Source organism: Pongo pygmaeus, chromosome 9 (genome assembly GCF_028885625.2).
Source record: "Pongo pygmaeus isolate AG05252 chromosome 9, NHGRI_mPonPyg2-v2.0_pri, whole genome shotgun sequence".
Lineage (NCBI taxonomy): Eukaryota > Metazoa > Chordata > Mammalia > Primates > Hominidae > Pongo > Pongo pygmaeus.
In genome coordinates, this window is record NC_072382.2 from 67,125,182 (window position 1) to 67,137,937 (window position 12,756).

The 12,756-nt window shown below is 43.9% G+C and overlaps 1 protein-coding gene across 7 annotated transcripts in view; it reads left to right on the plus strand.

Moving 5' to 3' along the window:
• Window positions 1–390: 390 nt before the first annotated feature.
• The window catches only part of SCUBE2 (signal peptide, CUB domain and EGF like domain containing 2), a 73,295-nt gene continuing 60,929 nt past the window's right edge, over window positions 391–12,756 (plus strand). For 5 of the 7 annotated variants that reach the window (XM_054438382.2, XM_054438387.2, XM_054438384.2 and 2 more), the window contains exons 1-3: window positions 391–651; window positions 2,206–2,328; window positions 12,545–12,670. In XM_054438382.2, coding sequence (XP_054294357.1) covers window positions 525–651; window positions 2,206–2,328; window positions 12,545–12,670 — 376 coding nt within the window. In that variant the 5' untranslated portion in view covers window positions 391–524. The remainder of the gene's footprint in view (window positions 652–2,205; window positions 2,329–12,544; window positions 12,671–12,756) is intronic. The other 2 variants (XM_054438389.2, XM_054438388.2) reach the window with 1 other exon arrangement.

Genomic DNA, 12,756 nt, shown 5'->3' on the forward strand with positions numbered 1-12,756 from the left:
GGAAAGCCCCAAGATAGCTTTGGGGTTTGGGGACTATACGGAACACTTTCTGGGCGCCCTGCCCCCGAATATTTCAATCTAGAAGGGCTGTTTGTCCTCACAAGAGGGCCTGGGTCGAGTTGTAGCACACTGGAACAGGCGCGGCACCGAGGGCTCCGAGCGTTGGAGCGGAGCGGGGCTGCGGGGGGCAGCGGGCTGGGTGCCTGGGCTGCGCGGGGCGCGAGGCACAGTGCTGCCGCCCCGCCAGGCTGACAGCCGCGCTCGGGCCACCGCGGCCGCGCCCCCCTCCACCCGGGGCCGGGGAGGGGAAGGGAGGAGGCCGGGCGGGGCGGCACTGCCCCCGCCTGCGCCTCCCGCCCCGGCCCGGGAGGGACCGTGTGAAAATGAGGCCGGGGCTCGGGGGGCGGGCGGGGCCGGGCCGGGGGTGGCGGCGGCAGCGGGCAGGGCGTCCGCACACACCTCCCCGCGCTGCCGCCGCCACCGCCCGCACTCCGCCGCCTCTGCCCGCAACCGCTGAGCCATCCATGGGGGTCACGGGCCGCAACCGTCCCGGGGCGGCCCGGGCGGTGCTGCTGCTGCTGCTGCTGCCACCGCTGCTGCTGGTGGGGGCCGTCCCGCCGGGTCGGGGCCGTGCCGCGGGGCCGCCGGAGGGTGAGTGTCCGGCCGCGGGGGCGCACCTGGCACAGAGGGCAGAGCCGGGAAGGGTGTTTTGGTCCCCGGCGGGGTCCAGAGCCGGGCGCGCGGGGCTGGGGGCGGGCGGCTGCAGCTCTGCGGGGGCCTCGGCTTCCCCCGGGACCTCAGCCGCCGTCCGGGCCAAGGTGCCACGACCGCTGGGGCCCTGAGTCCTTCGGCCTGGCCTCGGACCCGGAGCTGCTGACAGTTCCCGCCCCGGTCCGGATGCCTCCAGAGCGCCTGCTAGTCAGACAGTCGCCGGCGAGCAGGCAGGAGGGTGCTGACCCGGGCCTCGGGGTCCGGCGCCTCAGTGTAGGCGGGGAAACTGAGGGCCGGGCCGGGCACATCCACGAGGTGGAGGCAGCTTTGCCCTTTCTTTCTTTGGGGGCCGGCAAGTTCTGCTGATGGCTTCGGGGTGGGCTCCAGAGACTTTTCTGTCAGCGGAACAGCGCCTGTTCTGATCTGGGAATTACCCTGAAGCAGCAACAAGCCTAGGTTTTCAGCAGAGAACTTTGGTTTCCAGAGAGGACTCTGGACGTGCTGTGCTTACTGGACTTGCAATACTTTCAAAATGCTTTTGTTTTTAATTAATATCCTGGAGTAGTGTCAACCCAGGAAATACTTCTGCCAAGGCGGGTTTCCAGGTTGAGAGGATGGGCAGGGGTGGGAGTGCAGGGGGCTGGCCATGGGGACACCATCCCCGCTTCGCAGCATCTGAGAGCCCTGGATGACATCTGCTCCGATCCCGGGACAGGCTTCCCATAAATACTCTAAACCAGCGGGGTGCAATCTTTTGGCTTCCCTGGGCCACAATGGAAGAAGAAGAATTGGGCCACACATAAAATATACTAATACAAACGATAGCTGATGAGCAAAAAAAAAAAAAAAAAAAAAATCTCATAATGTTTTAAGAAAGTTTATGAGTTTGCGTTGGGCCGCATTCAAAGCTGTCCTGGGCTGCACGTAACCCACGGGCTGTGTTGGACAAGCTTGCTCTAAGCCCCGAGAAAGCTGACAGACAGCTGCTTGGTGTTCAGAACTTTTCTGTCCGTTTGGTCCTTTCCTCCTTTAGCGGGCATGTAGGTACTATTGCCTACTCACATGCCAGGTACTGCGCTGTCTTGGCATAAGGGACACAGAGGCAGTCTGTTGTCAAGACATTGTCTAGTGGAGAGAGAGGAAGGAAAACAGTAACAACCCTGCCTGATGTGTGCCATGCAAAGCCATACATATGCGAGCACTTGGTGAGGGCAGCTACACTGGGGGTCATGGCAGGCTTCCTGGAGGAGGTGGATTTGAGCTAAGTCCTGAAGGCCAGTAGGTGATGGTGGGGGTAATTTCACGTAGAGCGCATAGGCTGTTCCTGGAAACAGGGGCCCAGGAAGAGTTTGGTTTATCCCAGGGATCCCAAGCAGCTGTAGCTTGTGATGAGTGAAGTGGGGTGGGCTGGTGGGGATGATGCCAGACAGGGCCGAGGCCAGTTCACACATGGCCTGGGAGCCTGTACCAGGTGTCAGCTGTGCTCTTTTGCAGATGTGGATGAGTGTGCCCAAGGGCTAGATGACTGCCATGCCGACGCCCTGTGTCAGAACACACCCACCTCCTACAAGTGCTCCTGCAAGCCTGGCTACCAAGGGGAAGGCAGGCAGTGTGAGGGTAAGTGCCTTGGGGACCATGTGGGGGGACTGTAGGGAAGCTCCTACCTCCTTAGCTCTTGCAGTGGCCACTTATGTTGGTAAAAGTGCTGCCCCTCCTCTCCCTTTCCCCCAGCCCCTGAATCACATCACCTGCTCTCTGAAATACATTTCAGATCTTGGACTGGAAACATTAGGTCTTCCCCAGAGCTGCTCACACAGTTTTATCTGGCTCTGAAATGTCCTTTTGTCTAGCTTCTGGAAAAGAAAAGAGATATGTTAGTATCTTTGGGTCCCACTCAGTTTTGGGGCAGAAAGTAAACATCCATGCTGATCAGGAGAGCCATGCCTGCCAGAGCAGGGCTGATCCTGCACCTCCCTGGGGCGGTTTGTACCTTTGCCCTGAAGTCTGAGTGCTAGAGTCCTGCCCTCCCCTACCAGCTCAGGAGGCTCCATCCTGTCTATGGCTTTGGCAACAATGTTTGGCATTGCGACGTGCCAAGCTTCAGAGTACACCAAGGACCTTCCTCGTTTGGAGTTACAGGTTCACTCTGGAGAGATGTGTGCAGAGGGGCATTTTAGCCCATAGAGCTGCAGGTCTGAGAACCTGTAGTTTGGACTCTGCCATTTTATAATCTGGACTAGAGTCATGAACTGTGAAGTTCAGAACTGGCCAGAGACTGGACACTTGAGGCTGTTCCTGGAGATGGAAATCATGACACATTGGAGCTGACTGGGCTATTCAGGTAGCTCTGGGCCAATCCTATTACTCATTTTACAGATGGGGACACTGAGGGCCAGAGGACTTGTGGCCATGATCACACAATTCGCCTGCAAGTGAAAGGAAGTCAGGTCTCCACCCCTAGCTCTGTCCCCAACCCCACGTTTCTCATATTTACTCAGCCTGCTGCTGTCCTTCTTTGGATTAGTGAGAAATCCCACTGTCTATAGTCATCCCGTGCAGGAAGAAGTTAGATGAGGAGCACTGAACTCATCTCTGAGTATCCCTCCTTGTTCCTGGACCCAACCTTGACAAGTATGTTGGTGGCCCCTTCCTCTTCGAGAGGTTTTAAACTCTTTAGAACTTGGGCTTAACTCCCATGAGAATTGATCTTCTGAATACTTGCAGGATCTAAAGCTACACAATGAGTAAGAAAGTCCCTTCCAAGTCTCTTTCCACTTTGAAAAACGTATTAACTTCTTTAGATGAGGAGGAAAACTTTTTTGAGACAGAGCTTTGCTCTTGTCGCCCAGGCTGGAGTGCAATGGTGCGATCTTGGCTCACTGAAGCCTCCTCATCCCCGGCCAGGAGTGCGAGACCAAGCGATTCTCCTGCCTCAGCTTCCCAAGTAGCTGGGATTACAGGCGCCTGCCACCACGTCCAGCTAATTTTTGTATTTTTAGGACAGACGGGGTTTCACCATGTTGGCCAGGCTGGTCTCAAACTCCTGACCTCAGGTGATCCACTGGCCTCGGCCTCCCAAAGTGCTGAGATTACAGGCATGAGCCACTATGCCCACCCAGAGGAGGAAAACTTTTAATGAGTGTCTATTCTGGTGCCATTTAATGGCCTAGTGTTCAGACCCTGATGTTTCAAACCAATCTGTTCCATACTGTGGCCTCTGAGTAATAAAGATTCTAAATATTAGAACAGTAGATAATGCTCAGCAGTGCCTGGTACATGGTAGACACTCAATAGACATCCTCATTTTTGAATAAGTGATTGTGTAAGATGGGCTCAGTCTACTAGCACCTTGACACAAAGTCTTTTCCAACAAATAGACAAACCCACAAATGAAATATCTAGATACAGAATGTACAGATGACCAAGTAGGTAAGTGACTGTCAGATGCTTTTGCAGTGTTGTAGCAATGACCTGATCCTCCTTATCCACCCATCTCCTTGTCTTAGCATAGCTGAGACAAGAAATGGGATCTTTAAAATGAACTTTGTTACAAAGGAAGGGAAGACCAAAAGAAAATATAGATAGCAAATATGAATAACAGATGGGATTATGACGGGCCAGTTTGGATCTGGTGACACCCCTTGGGAAATCATTCAGGGAGCTCCCCTTTGTGCACGAGGAGTGAGGCTCCCACCGCTCCCATTGGAGAAGGTGTGCTCCTGGTCAGGTGCATAGCAAGTGGGGTTGGTGATCCATCCATGAAGTAGCTCGTGCTCTTTCTCTCTCTCTCTCTTCCCCCTCCCCCCGCCATGTCATGGGAGGCCAAAAGGCTATCTCTCCCCAAAACATTTATCTGCTGATTCCTCCATACCACACACTTTCGGTATTAAATATTCTATTTGCTGTACTGGAATTCACACATGTTGGTACCCTGCTTTGGAAAAAAATGTTCACTTCTTTACTATGTGGATAACTCACGTCCTCCAGTTGCTGTGTGCTCTCTGGTGGCACGAAACCATTCCACTGACTTTATTTAGATAAAGTACACTTTTAGTAAGTGATGTTAAATGACAATTGGTAAGAATTTTCTTACTCTTGGCTTTTGAGTTTGATATATTTCAAATGAAATTGAATTGCTAATAGTTTATAGTTGATTGTTAAAAGTCTATTATTTAGTTTAAAATAACTAATGATTGACTGGCATTGTGCCATATATATATATATATATATATATATATAAATTTATTTTAAAATGATATGTGATTGTTATAAAAAGTCAAATAATATAAAATGTGTAAAATAAAAAATTAAAGAACCTCCCATCCATTTATCCACAGATAGTCATTGTTAACAGTGAGCATACATCCTTTGTACTGTCATTTTGAACTCAGACCCTCGAAGAATTTGATCTTTTGAATATTTGTAGTATTTACAATACTAGTGAGTAAGGATGTCCCTCTTTTTTTGTTGTTGTTTTTTTGAGATGGAGTCTTGCTCTGTCACCCAGGCTGGAGTGCAGTGGTGCAATCTTGGCTCACTGCAACCCCCGCCTCCTGTGTTCAAGCAATTCTCCTGCTTCAACCTCCCTAGTAGCTGGAATTACAGGCGTGCACCACCACGCCCGGCTAATTTTTGTATTTTTAGTAGAGATAGGGTTTCACCATGTTGGCCTGCAGGCTGGTCTCGAACTCCTGACCTCAGATGATCCACCCACCTCGGCCTCCCAAAGTGCTGGGATTACAGGCGTGAGCCACCGCGCCCGGCCAGGATGTCCCTCTTAGTTTGGATTTCTTGGTATAGGAGTACAGAAATGGAAATTTTCTCCCAAGAAGGAAAAGGAGAGGAAATGAGGATTGTAAGGATTCAAAGATGTAGATATACAAAGATGTAACTCGTTTATCCATTTCTTGGCCTATTAATTTTTAAGCCTCTTGGGACCAACCTATGGTATTATTTGGGTTGTGATTATTGCCAGCTTCACTACTCATATTTAAGTTCAGGGATGAGGAACAGGTTTACTCAGAGTAACTAGAATTTTATCCTCCATAAAGTTTTCTTCTGCCAAAATGTTGGAGAAATGTGTGAGCCCTGAATAAGTGGGTTTAAAAATAATGTGATTCAGACGTTGCTTTAGATAATCTTTTATTCTAAATGATCTTTGCTTATTTGCTTATTTATTGTATGGTTCTTACTTCTCAGTCTGAGGAATTGAATTGGCTCACGCCTGTAATCCTAGCACTTTGGGCGGCCGAGGCAGGAGGATACCTTGAGCTCAAGAGTTTGAGACCAGCCTGGGCAACATAGTGAGACCTTCTCTCTACTAAAGGTCAAAATAATTAGCTGGGTGTAGTGGTGTGTGCCTGTAGTACCAGCTATTCCAGAGGCTGAGGTGGGAGGATCACTTGAGCCCAGGAGGTGGAGGTTGCAGTGAGCTGTGATTGCGCCACTGCACTCCAGCCTGGGCAACAGAGCAAACACTCTGTCTTAAAAAAAAAAAAAAAAAAAAAAAAAAAACTAAAGAGACTGAATCAAGTTTAACAGGGATGAATCTAAAGTTGGCCTTTGTACAAGATGCTATATTTTTCTTTTCTTTTTTAATTTTTTTATTTTTGAGACAGAGTCTCGCTTTGTCACCCAGGCTGGAGTGCAAGTGGCGTGATCTTGGCTCACTGCAACCTCCGCCTCCCGGGTTCAAGTTATTCTCCTGCCTCAGCCTCCCGAGTAGCTGGGACTACAGGTGTGTGCCACCACACCCGGCTAATTTTTTGTATTTTTAGTAAAGACGGGGTTTCACCGTGTTAGCCAGGATGGTCTGTATCTCCTGACCTCGTGATCCGCCTGCCTCGGCCTCCCAAAGTGCTGGGATTACAGGCATGAGCCACCGTGCCCAGCCTATATTTTTCTTTTTAAAAAACTTTTTATTTGGACATAATTTTAGATTTCAGAAAAGTTGCAAAAATAGTGCAGAGTTCATCTGTGTATATATATGCCCTTCATTCATTTTACCCTAATGTTAGCAACTTACATACCTATAGTACAATTATCAAAACCAGGAAATCAACACTGGTACAATGCTATTAAGTAAACTACAAACTTTATTCAAATTTCACCATTTTTCCCTACCATTCTTTTTTTGTTCCAGAATCCAAGTAAAGTCCCACATTAGATTTAGCAGTTGTGTCTCTTGTCTCCTCCAGTCTGTGACAGTTCCTCAGTCTTTCCTGACATTGACACTTTTGATGAGTACTGCTCACTTCATTTGTCTTAATGTCATTGTAAGAATTGATACAAGGCCAGGTGCAGTGGCTCATGCTTGTAATCCTAACACTTTGAGGTGCCAAGGAGGGAGGCTTACATGAGGCCAGGAGTGTGAGACAAGCCTGGGCAACATAGTGAGATGCCTGTCTCTAAAACAAAACAAAACAAAACAAACAAACAAACAAAAAATTCTGGTGTAGTGATGTGTGCCTGTAGTCCCTGCTACTCAGGAGGCTGAGGCAGGAGGATCACTTGAGCCCAGGAGTTTGCAGTGAGCTATGATGGCACCACTGCACTCCAGCCTGGGTGACAAAATGAGACGCTGTCTCAGAAAACAATAATTGATATAAGAGAATGTCTTGTGTTTTTTTCATGATAAAATTGAGGTTATGAGTTTTTGGCCAGGCTGCTACAGAGGTGCTGTTGTATCCTTTTCAGTGTAGCACACCATGGGCACATGATGTCAACATGTCCCATTCTTGATGTTAACCTTGATTGCCTGAGCAAGATGGGATTTACTGGGTTTCTCTGCTACAAAATTACTGGTTTTTTGTTTTGTTTTGTTTTGTTTTGTTTTTGCCCTTTGCAATAGATACATTTCTTAGGGGAGATACTTTGAGGCCAATATCCTGTTTCTCCTCAAATCTTCATCCACTGATGTTAGCATCCAACTGTGGATCTTGCCTGCAATAATTATTACTGTGATGTGTGTCTCCTGGTAATTTTTCATTTCTTTAATTCTTTAAACATCTATTAATTGAAATTCTTCTGTAAGGAAGATCTCTCCCTCTTCCCCACTTATTTATTAATTTATACCACTGTGTACTGATGCATATTTACTTTATTGCATCTATATTTATTTTTGGCTGAAATTGTTTGTTTTAGCCATTGGAAGCTCCCCACACGTTGTCTCCTGTGTCATTTTGACATCACATTTTTGAGGACTTCCTAACTTTCTGGTACCACAATATGCTCTAGAATCATCTTATAGCTTCTCCTCCCTAGGCCTGGAGTGAACCACTTCTCCAAGGAGCTCTGATTCCTTTTATTGGGAAGTGGTCTATAGAAACCAAGATCTGGATGCTTGGTGTTTTCATTGCTGCTAAGGTGTCATCATTCCTACCTGGGAAATACATGTATGCATACTCATCCACACATGCACACGTATCTATATTTATTCCTTTTATTTATTCATCTGTGTATATATATATATATATATATAAAACAGTTAGTTACACTGATACTTTGGATTCCAAACCAATACCACAAGATTCATTCTAGGCTGGATGCAGTGGCTCACGCCTGTAATTCCAGCACTTTGGGAGGCCGAGGCAGGTGGGTCACAAGGTCAAGAGTTCAAGACCAGTCTGGCCAAGATAGTGAAACCCCGTCTCTACTAAAAGTACAAAAATTACAGCGCACCTGTAATCCCAGCTACTCGGGAGGCTGAGGCAGGAGAATCGCTTGAACCTGGGGGGCGGAGGTTGCAGTGAGCCGAGATCGCGCCACTGCACTCCAGCCTGGGTGACACAGTGAGACTCCGTCTCAAAAAAAAAAAAAAAAAAAAAAGATTCATTCTGTTCTCTCTTTGCTTATTCGTAACTTTCTCCAACAGTGAGAAATCTGGCACTCATTATCTGTAATGTGTTTACCTCTTTGTTCAGTCCTAATACACAGGAGAGATATTTACAGAATTACAAGTCCATAACCCTTTGAGTAAAGCAGATTTACTAACTAGAGTACAATATTTACTAGAGTATAGCATACAGCTATTTCGTTTTTAGCCTTAAAGCATCCAAGCAAGGTGTTTTTCACAGTGTTATTTAGGTCAATATTTTTCTTCCCCATCCCCTTCAGTATGGTTATACTATTAGTTTATAATACATTAGGTTCATTTGTTTCTTTTCGTATTCCACTTTTATTCACTTCCATCCCCCCCTTCCATGCATTTCCCTTATTCCTTAAACATGTATTAATTGTATGTGTACAATTCATTGTATTCATTCTTCCCACCCTTTCCCCGTGCCCTGTGGGTCACCAATCTCTGTAGTTTCTGGTTTTATCTTTCTATATTTATTTTGCACTAATAAGCAGATAAATGTATGCTTTCTTTTTAACTTTACTGAGGTGTAATTAACATACTATAATATTCACCAATTTTAATTGTGCAAGTCAGTGATTTTTAGTAAATCAGCTGAATTGTGCAACCATCACCATAATACAAACATTTTCCTCATCTCAGTAAGATTCCTCATGTTCTTGTAGAGCTAATCCTCATTCCCAGTCCCAGCCTCAAGCAACCAGTAATCTACTTTCTGTATCTGTATATTTGCCTTTTCTGGACATTTCACGTAAGTGGAATCATACAATATGCGGTCTTCTGTGTTGGATTCTTTCACTTAGCAAAATGCTTTTGAGGTTTGTCCATGTGGTAGCTTATATCAGCATTTCATTCATTTTTATCATTTAATAGTATTCCATTGTATGAATATACCATGGTTTTTTTGCCCATTTATCAGTTAATAGGCATTTTGATTGTTTCTACTTTGGGGCTGTTATAAATAATATTGCTGTGAACACTTGCATGAAAGTCTTTGTATAGACATAAATTTTCATTTCTTCTGGGTATATACGTAGGAGTGGGATTGCTGGGTCATATGGTGTATTTGTGTTTAAATTTTTAAGAAACTGCCAAGGAGATAATTTCTTGGATATCACACCAAAGCCACATACAACAAAAGAAAAAATAGACAAATTGGACTTCATGAAAATTTTAAAATTTTGTACATCAAAAGACAATATCAACAGAATATAAAGGCAACTCACAGAATAGATGAAAGTATTTGCAAATCATATATCTTATAAGGGATTAATATCCAGAATATGTAGAGAACTGTTAATGTTCAACATTAAAAATCAAATAACCCAATTAAAAAGTGGGCAAAATATTTGAATAGACATTTCAGCTAAGATGATATGCAAATGGACAATAAGCCCATGAAAAGATGTTCGACATCTCTGATGATTAGGGAAATGCAAATCAAAACTACAAATGGGAGATACTATTCATATCCATTAGGATGGCTACTATCAAAAAAATAGAAAATAATAAATGTTTGTGAGGATGTGGAAAAATTGGAAGCTTTGTGCACTGTTGGTGGGAATTTAAAATGGTATAGCCATAATGGAAAACAGTGTGGAAGTTCCTCAAAAAATTAAAAAAAAATTACCATAAGACCCAGCAATTCCACTTCTGGGTATACACCCAAAAGAGTGGAAAGCAGGGTCTGGAGGAGATATTTGTATGCCTATGCTCATAGCATTATTCACAGTAGCCAAAAGGTGGAAGCAACCCAAGTGTCCATCGACAGATGAGTGGATAAGCAGCATGTGTTATGTACAAAATAATATTTTTGGGTTTTTTTTTGAGGTGGAATCTTGCTATGTTGCTCAGGCTAGTCTCAAACTCCTGGGCTCAAGCGATCCTCTCACCTCTGCCTCCCAAGTGGCTGAGATTACAGGCATGATATAATGGAATATTAGCCTTAAAAAAGGAAATCCTGTCACATGCTACAACATGGTGGAATCTTGAGAACATTATGCTAAGTGAAACAAGCCAGTCACAAAAAGACAAATACTGTTTGATTCTAAATATATGAGATACTTAGAGTAGTCAAAATCATAGAGTCAGGGAGTAGAATGGTGGTTACCAGGGCCTGAGGGAAGAGAGGGAAGAGGAAATGAGGAGTTATTGTTAAATAGGCATAGAGTTTCAGTTTTACAAGATAAAAAGAGTTAGGGAGATGAATAGTGGTGATAGTTTCACAACATTATGACTGTTTTAATTATATCCAACTGTACATTTACAGAAAGAAAAGAAAAGATACTGCCAAACTCTTGTCCAAAGTGGCTATGCCATTTTACATACCCATCAACATCCTGTCAACAATGTATGTGTTCCTATTTCTCCACATCCTTGTCAACATTTGTTATTGTCTGTCTTTTTAATTATTGCCATTCTAGTGAATGTGAAATGGTATCTCACTGTGGTTTTAATTTGCATATCCCTAATAACTAATGGCGTTGAGCATTTTTTCATGTGCTTATTGGTCATTTGCATATCATTGTAGCTGAAATGTCTATTCGAATATTTTGCCCATTTTAAAATTAGGCTGTTTATCTTCTTACTGAGTTGTAAGAGTTCTTTTTCAGTTCTTTATAAGGTGTGTGATTTGCAAATATTTTCTACCAATCTGTGGCTTGTCTTCATTTTCTTAATGATACCATTTGAAGAGCAAAAGTTTTTAATTTTCATAAACTCTAGTTTATTAATTTTAAAAATTGTGATGGTGTATTTGGTATTATATCAAAGAAATTTTAACCTCATCCAATGTCTTAAAGATTTTTCTCTTTTTCTCCTTTTTTTTTTTTGAGATAGGTCTTGCTCTGTCACCCAGGCTGGAATGCAGTGCTGCAATCTTGGCTCACTGTGGTCTCAACGTCGGGCTCAGGCAATCCTCCTGCCTCAGCCTCCCAAGCAGCTGGGACTACAGGCGTGCACCACCACACCTGGCTAATTTTGTTTATTTTTTGTAGAGATGGGGGTCTCACTATGTTGCCCACGCCAGCAACTCCTGGGCTCAATTGATCCTCCTGGCTTAGGCTCCCAAAGTGCACCCAAAGATCATGCCTAGCCATCCCAATATCTTAAAGATTTTTATCACATATTTTTTTCTGAAAAGCTTTATATTGTTAATGCTTACATTTGGATCCCTGATCCATTTTGAGTTGATTTTTGTGTACGGGATGAGATAAGGGTCTGAAGTCATCTTTTTGAATATGGATATCCAATTAAACCAGTGGCATTTGTTGAAAAGACAAGCATTTCTCCCAAAGGATTACCTTAGCACTTTTGTTTAAAATCAAGTGGCCATAAGTAGAAGGACTTATTTCTGGACTCTCAATTCTGTTCCATTGATCTATACATCTGTCTTTATGCCTGTACCATGCTGTCTTGATAACTGTAGGTTTATAGTAAGTTAAAGTCCCCCAAATTTGTTCTCCTTTTTCAAAATTGTTTTTGCTCTTCTGAGTCTTTTGCATTTCCATATAAATTTTATGATAAGCTTGTCAAGTTCTGCAAAAACGTATCCTGAAATTTTGTGTGTGTTTTTATATCTTCTTATTTCTTACATGAAGATAACATATTACAAATACTCTTTTAATTTTGATTTTTTCGTTTAATAGTATATCCTAGAAATTACTCCAAATCAGTTCATAGAGATCTTCCTCATTCTCTCTTTTTTTTTTAATAGCTGCATAGTAGTCCATGGAGTAGAGGTACCATAATTTATTAAACTATTTTTCTATGTATGGAAACTTAGGTTGTTTACAGTATTTTGTCATTAGAAACAACACTGCAGTGAATAACCTTGTGCATATTTGTTTTCCTATTGTTAGAGATGTATTTTCAGGTAGATTCCTAGAAGTGGAATGGCTGGTTAAAAGGTAAGTGCATATGTTTTCACATCAAAGAAATAGCACCTGTCTGGTTTACTTCTGTTTCATTCCTCAGACATCGATGAATGTGGAAATGAGCTCAATGGAGGCTGTGTCCATGACTGTTTGAATATTCCAGGCAATTATCGTTGCACTTGTTTTGATGGCTTCATGTTGGCTCATGACGGTCATAATTGTCTTGGTAAGGAAGGCATTTGGAAATGGCAATTCTCCTTCACTCTTCCACCCCTTTCTTTACCTTGGTGAAGACCTCCTCATGAAGACAAA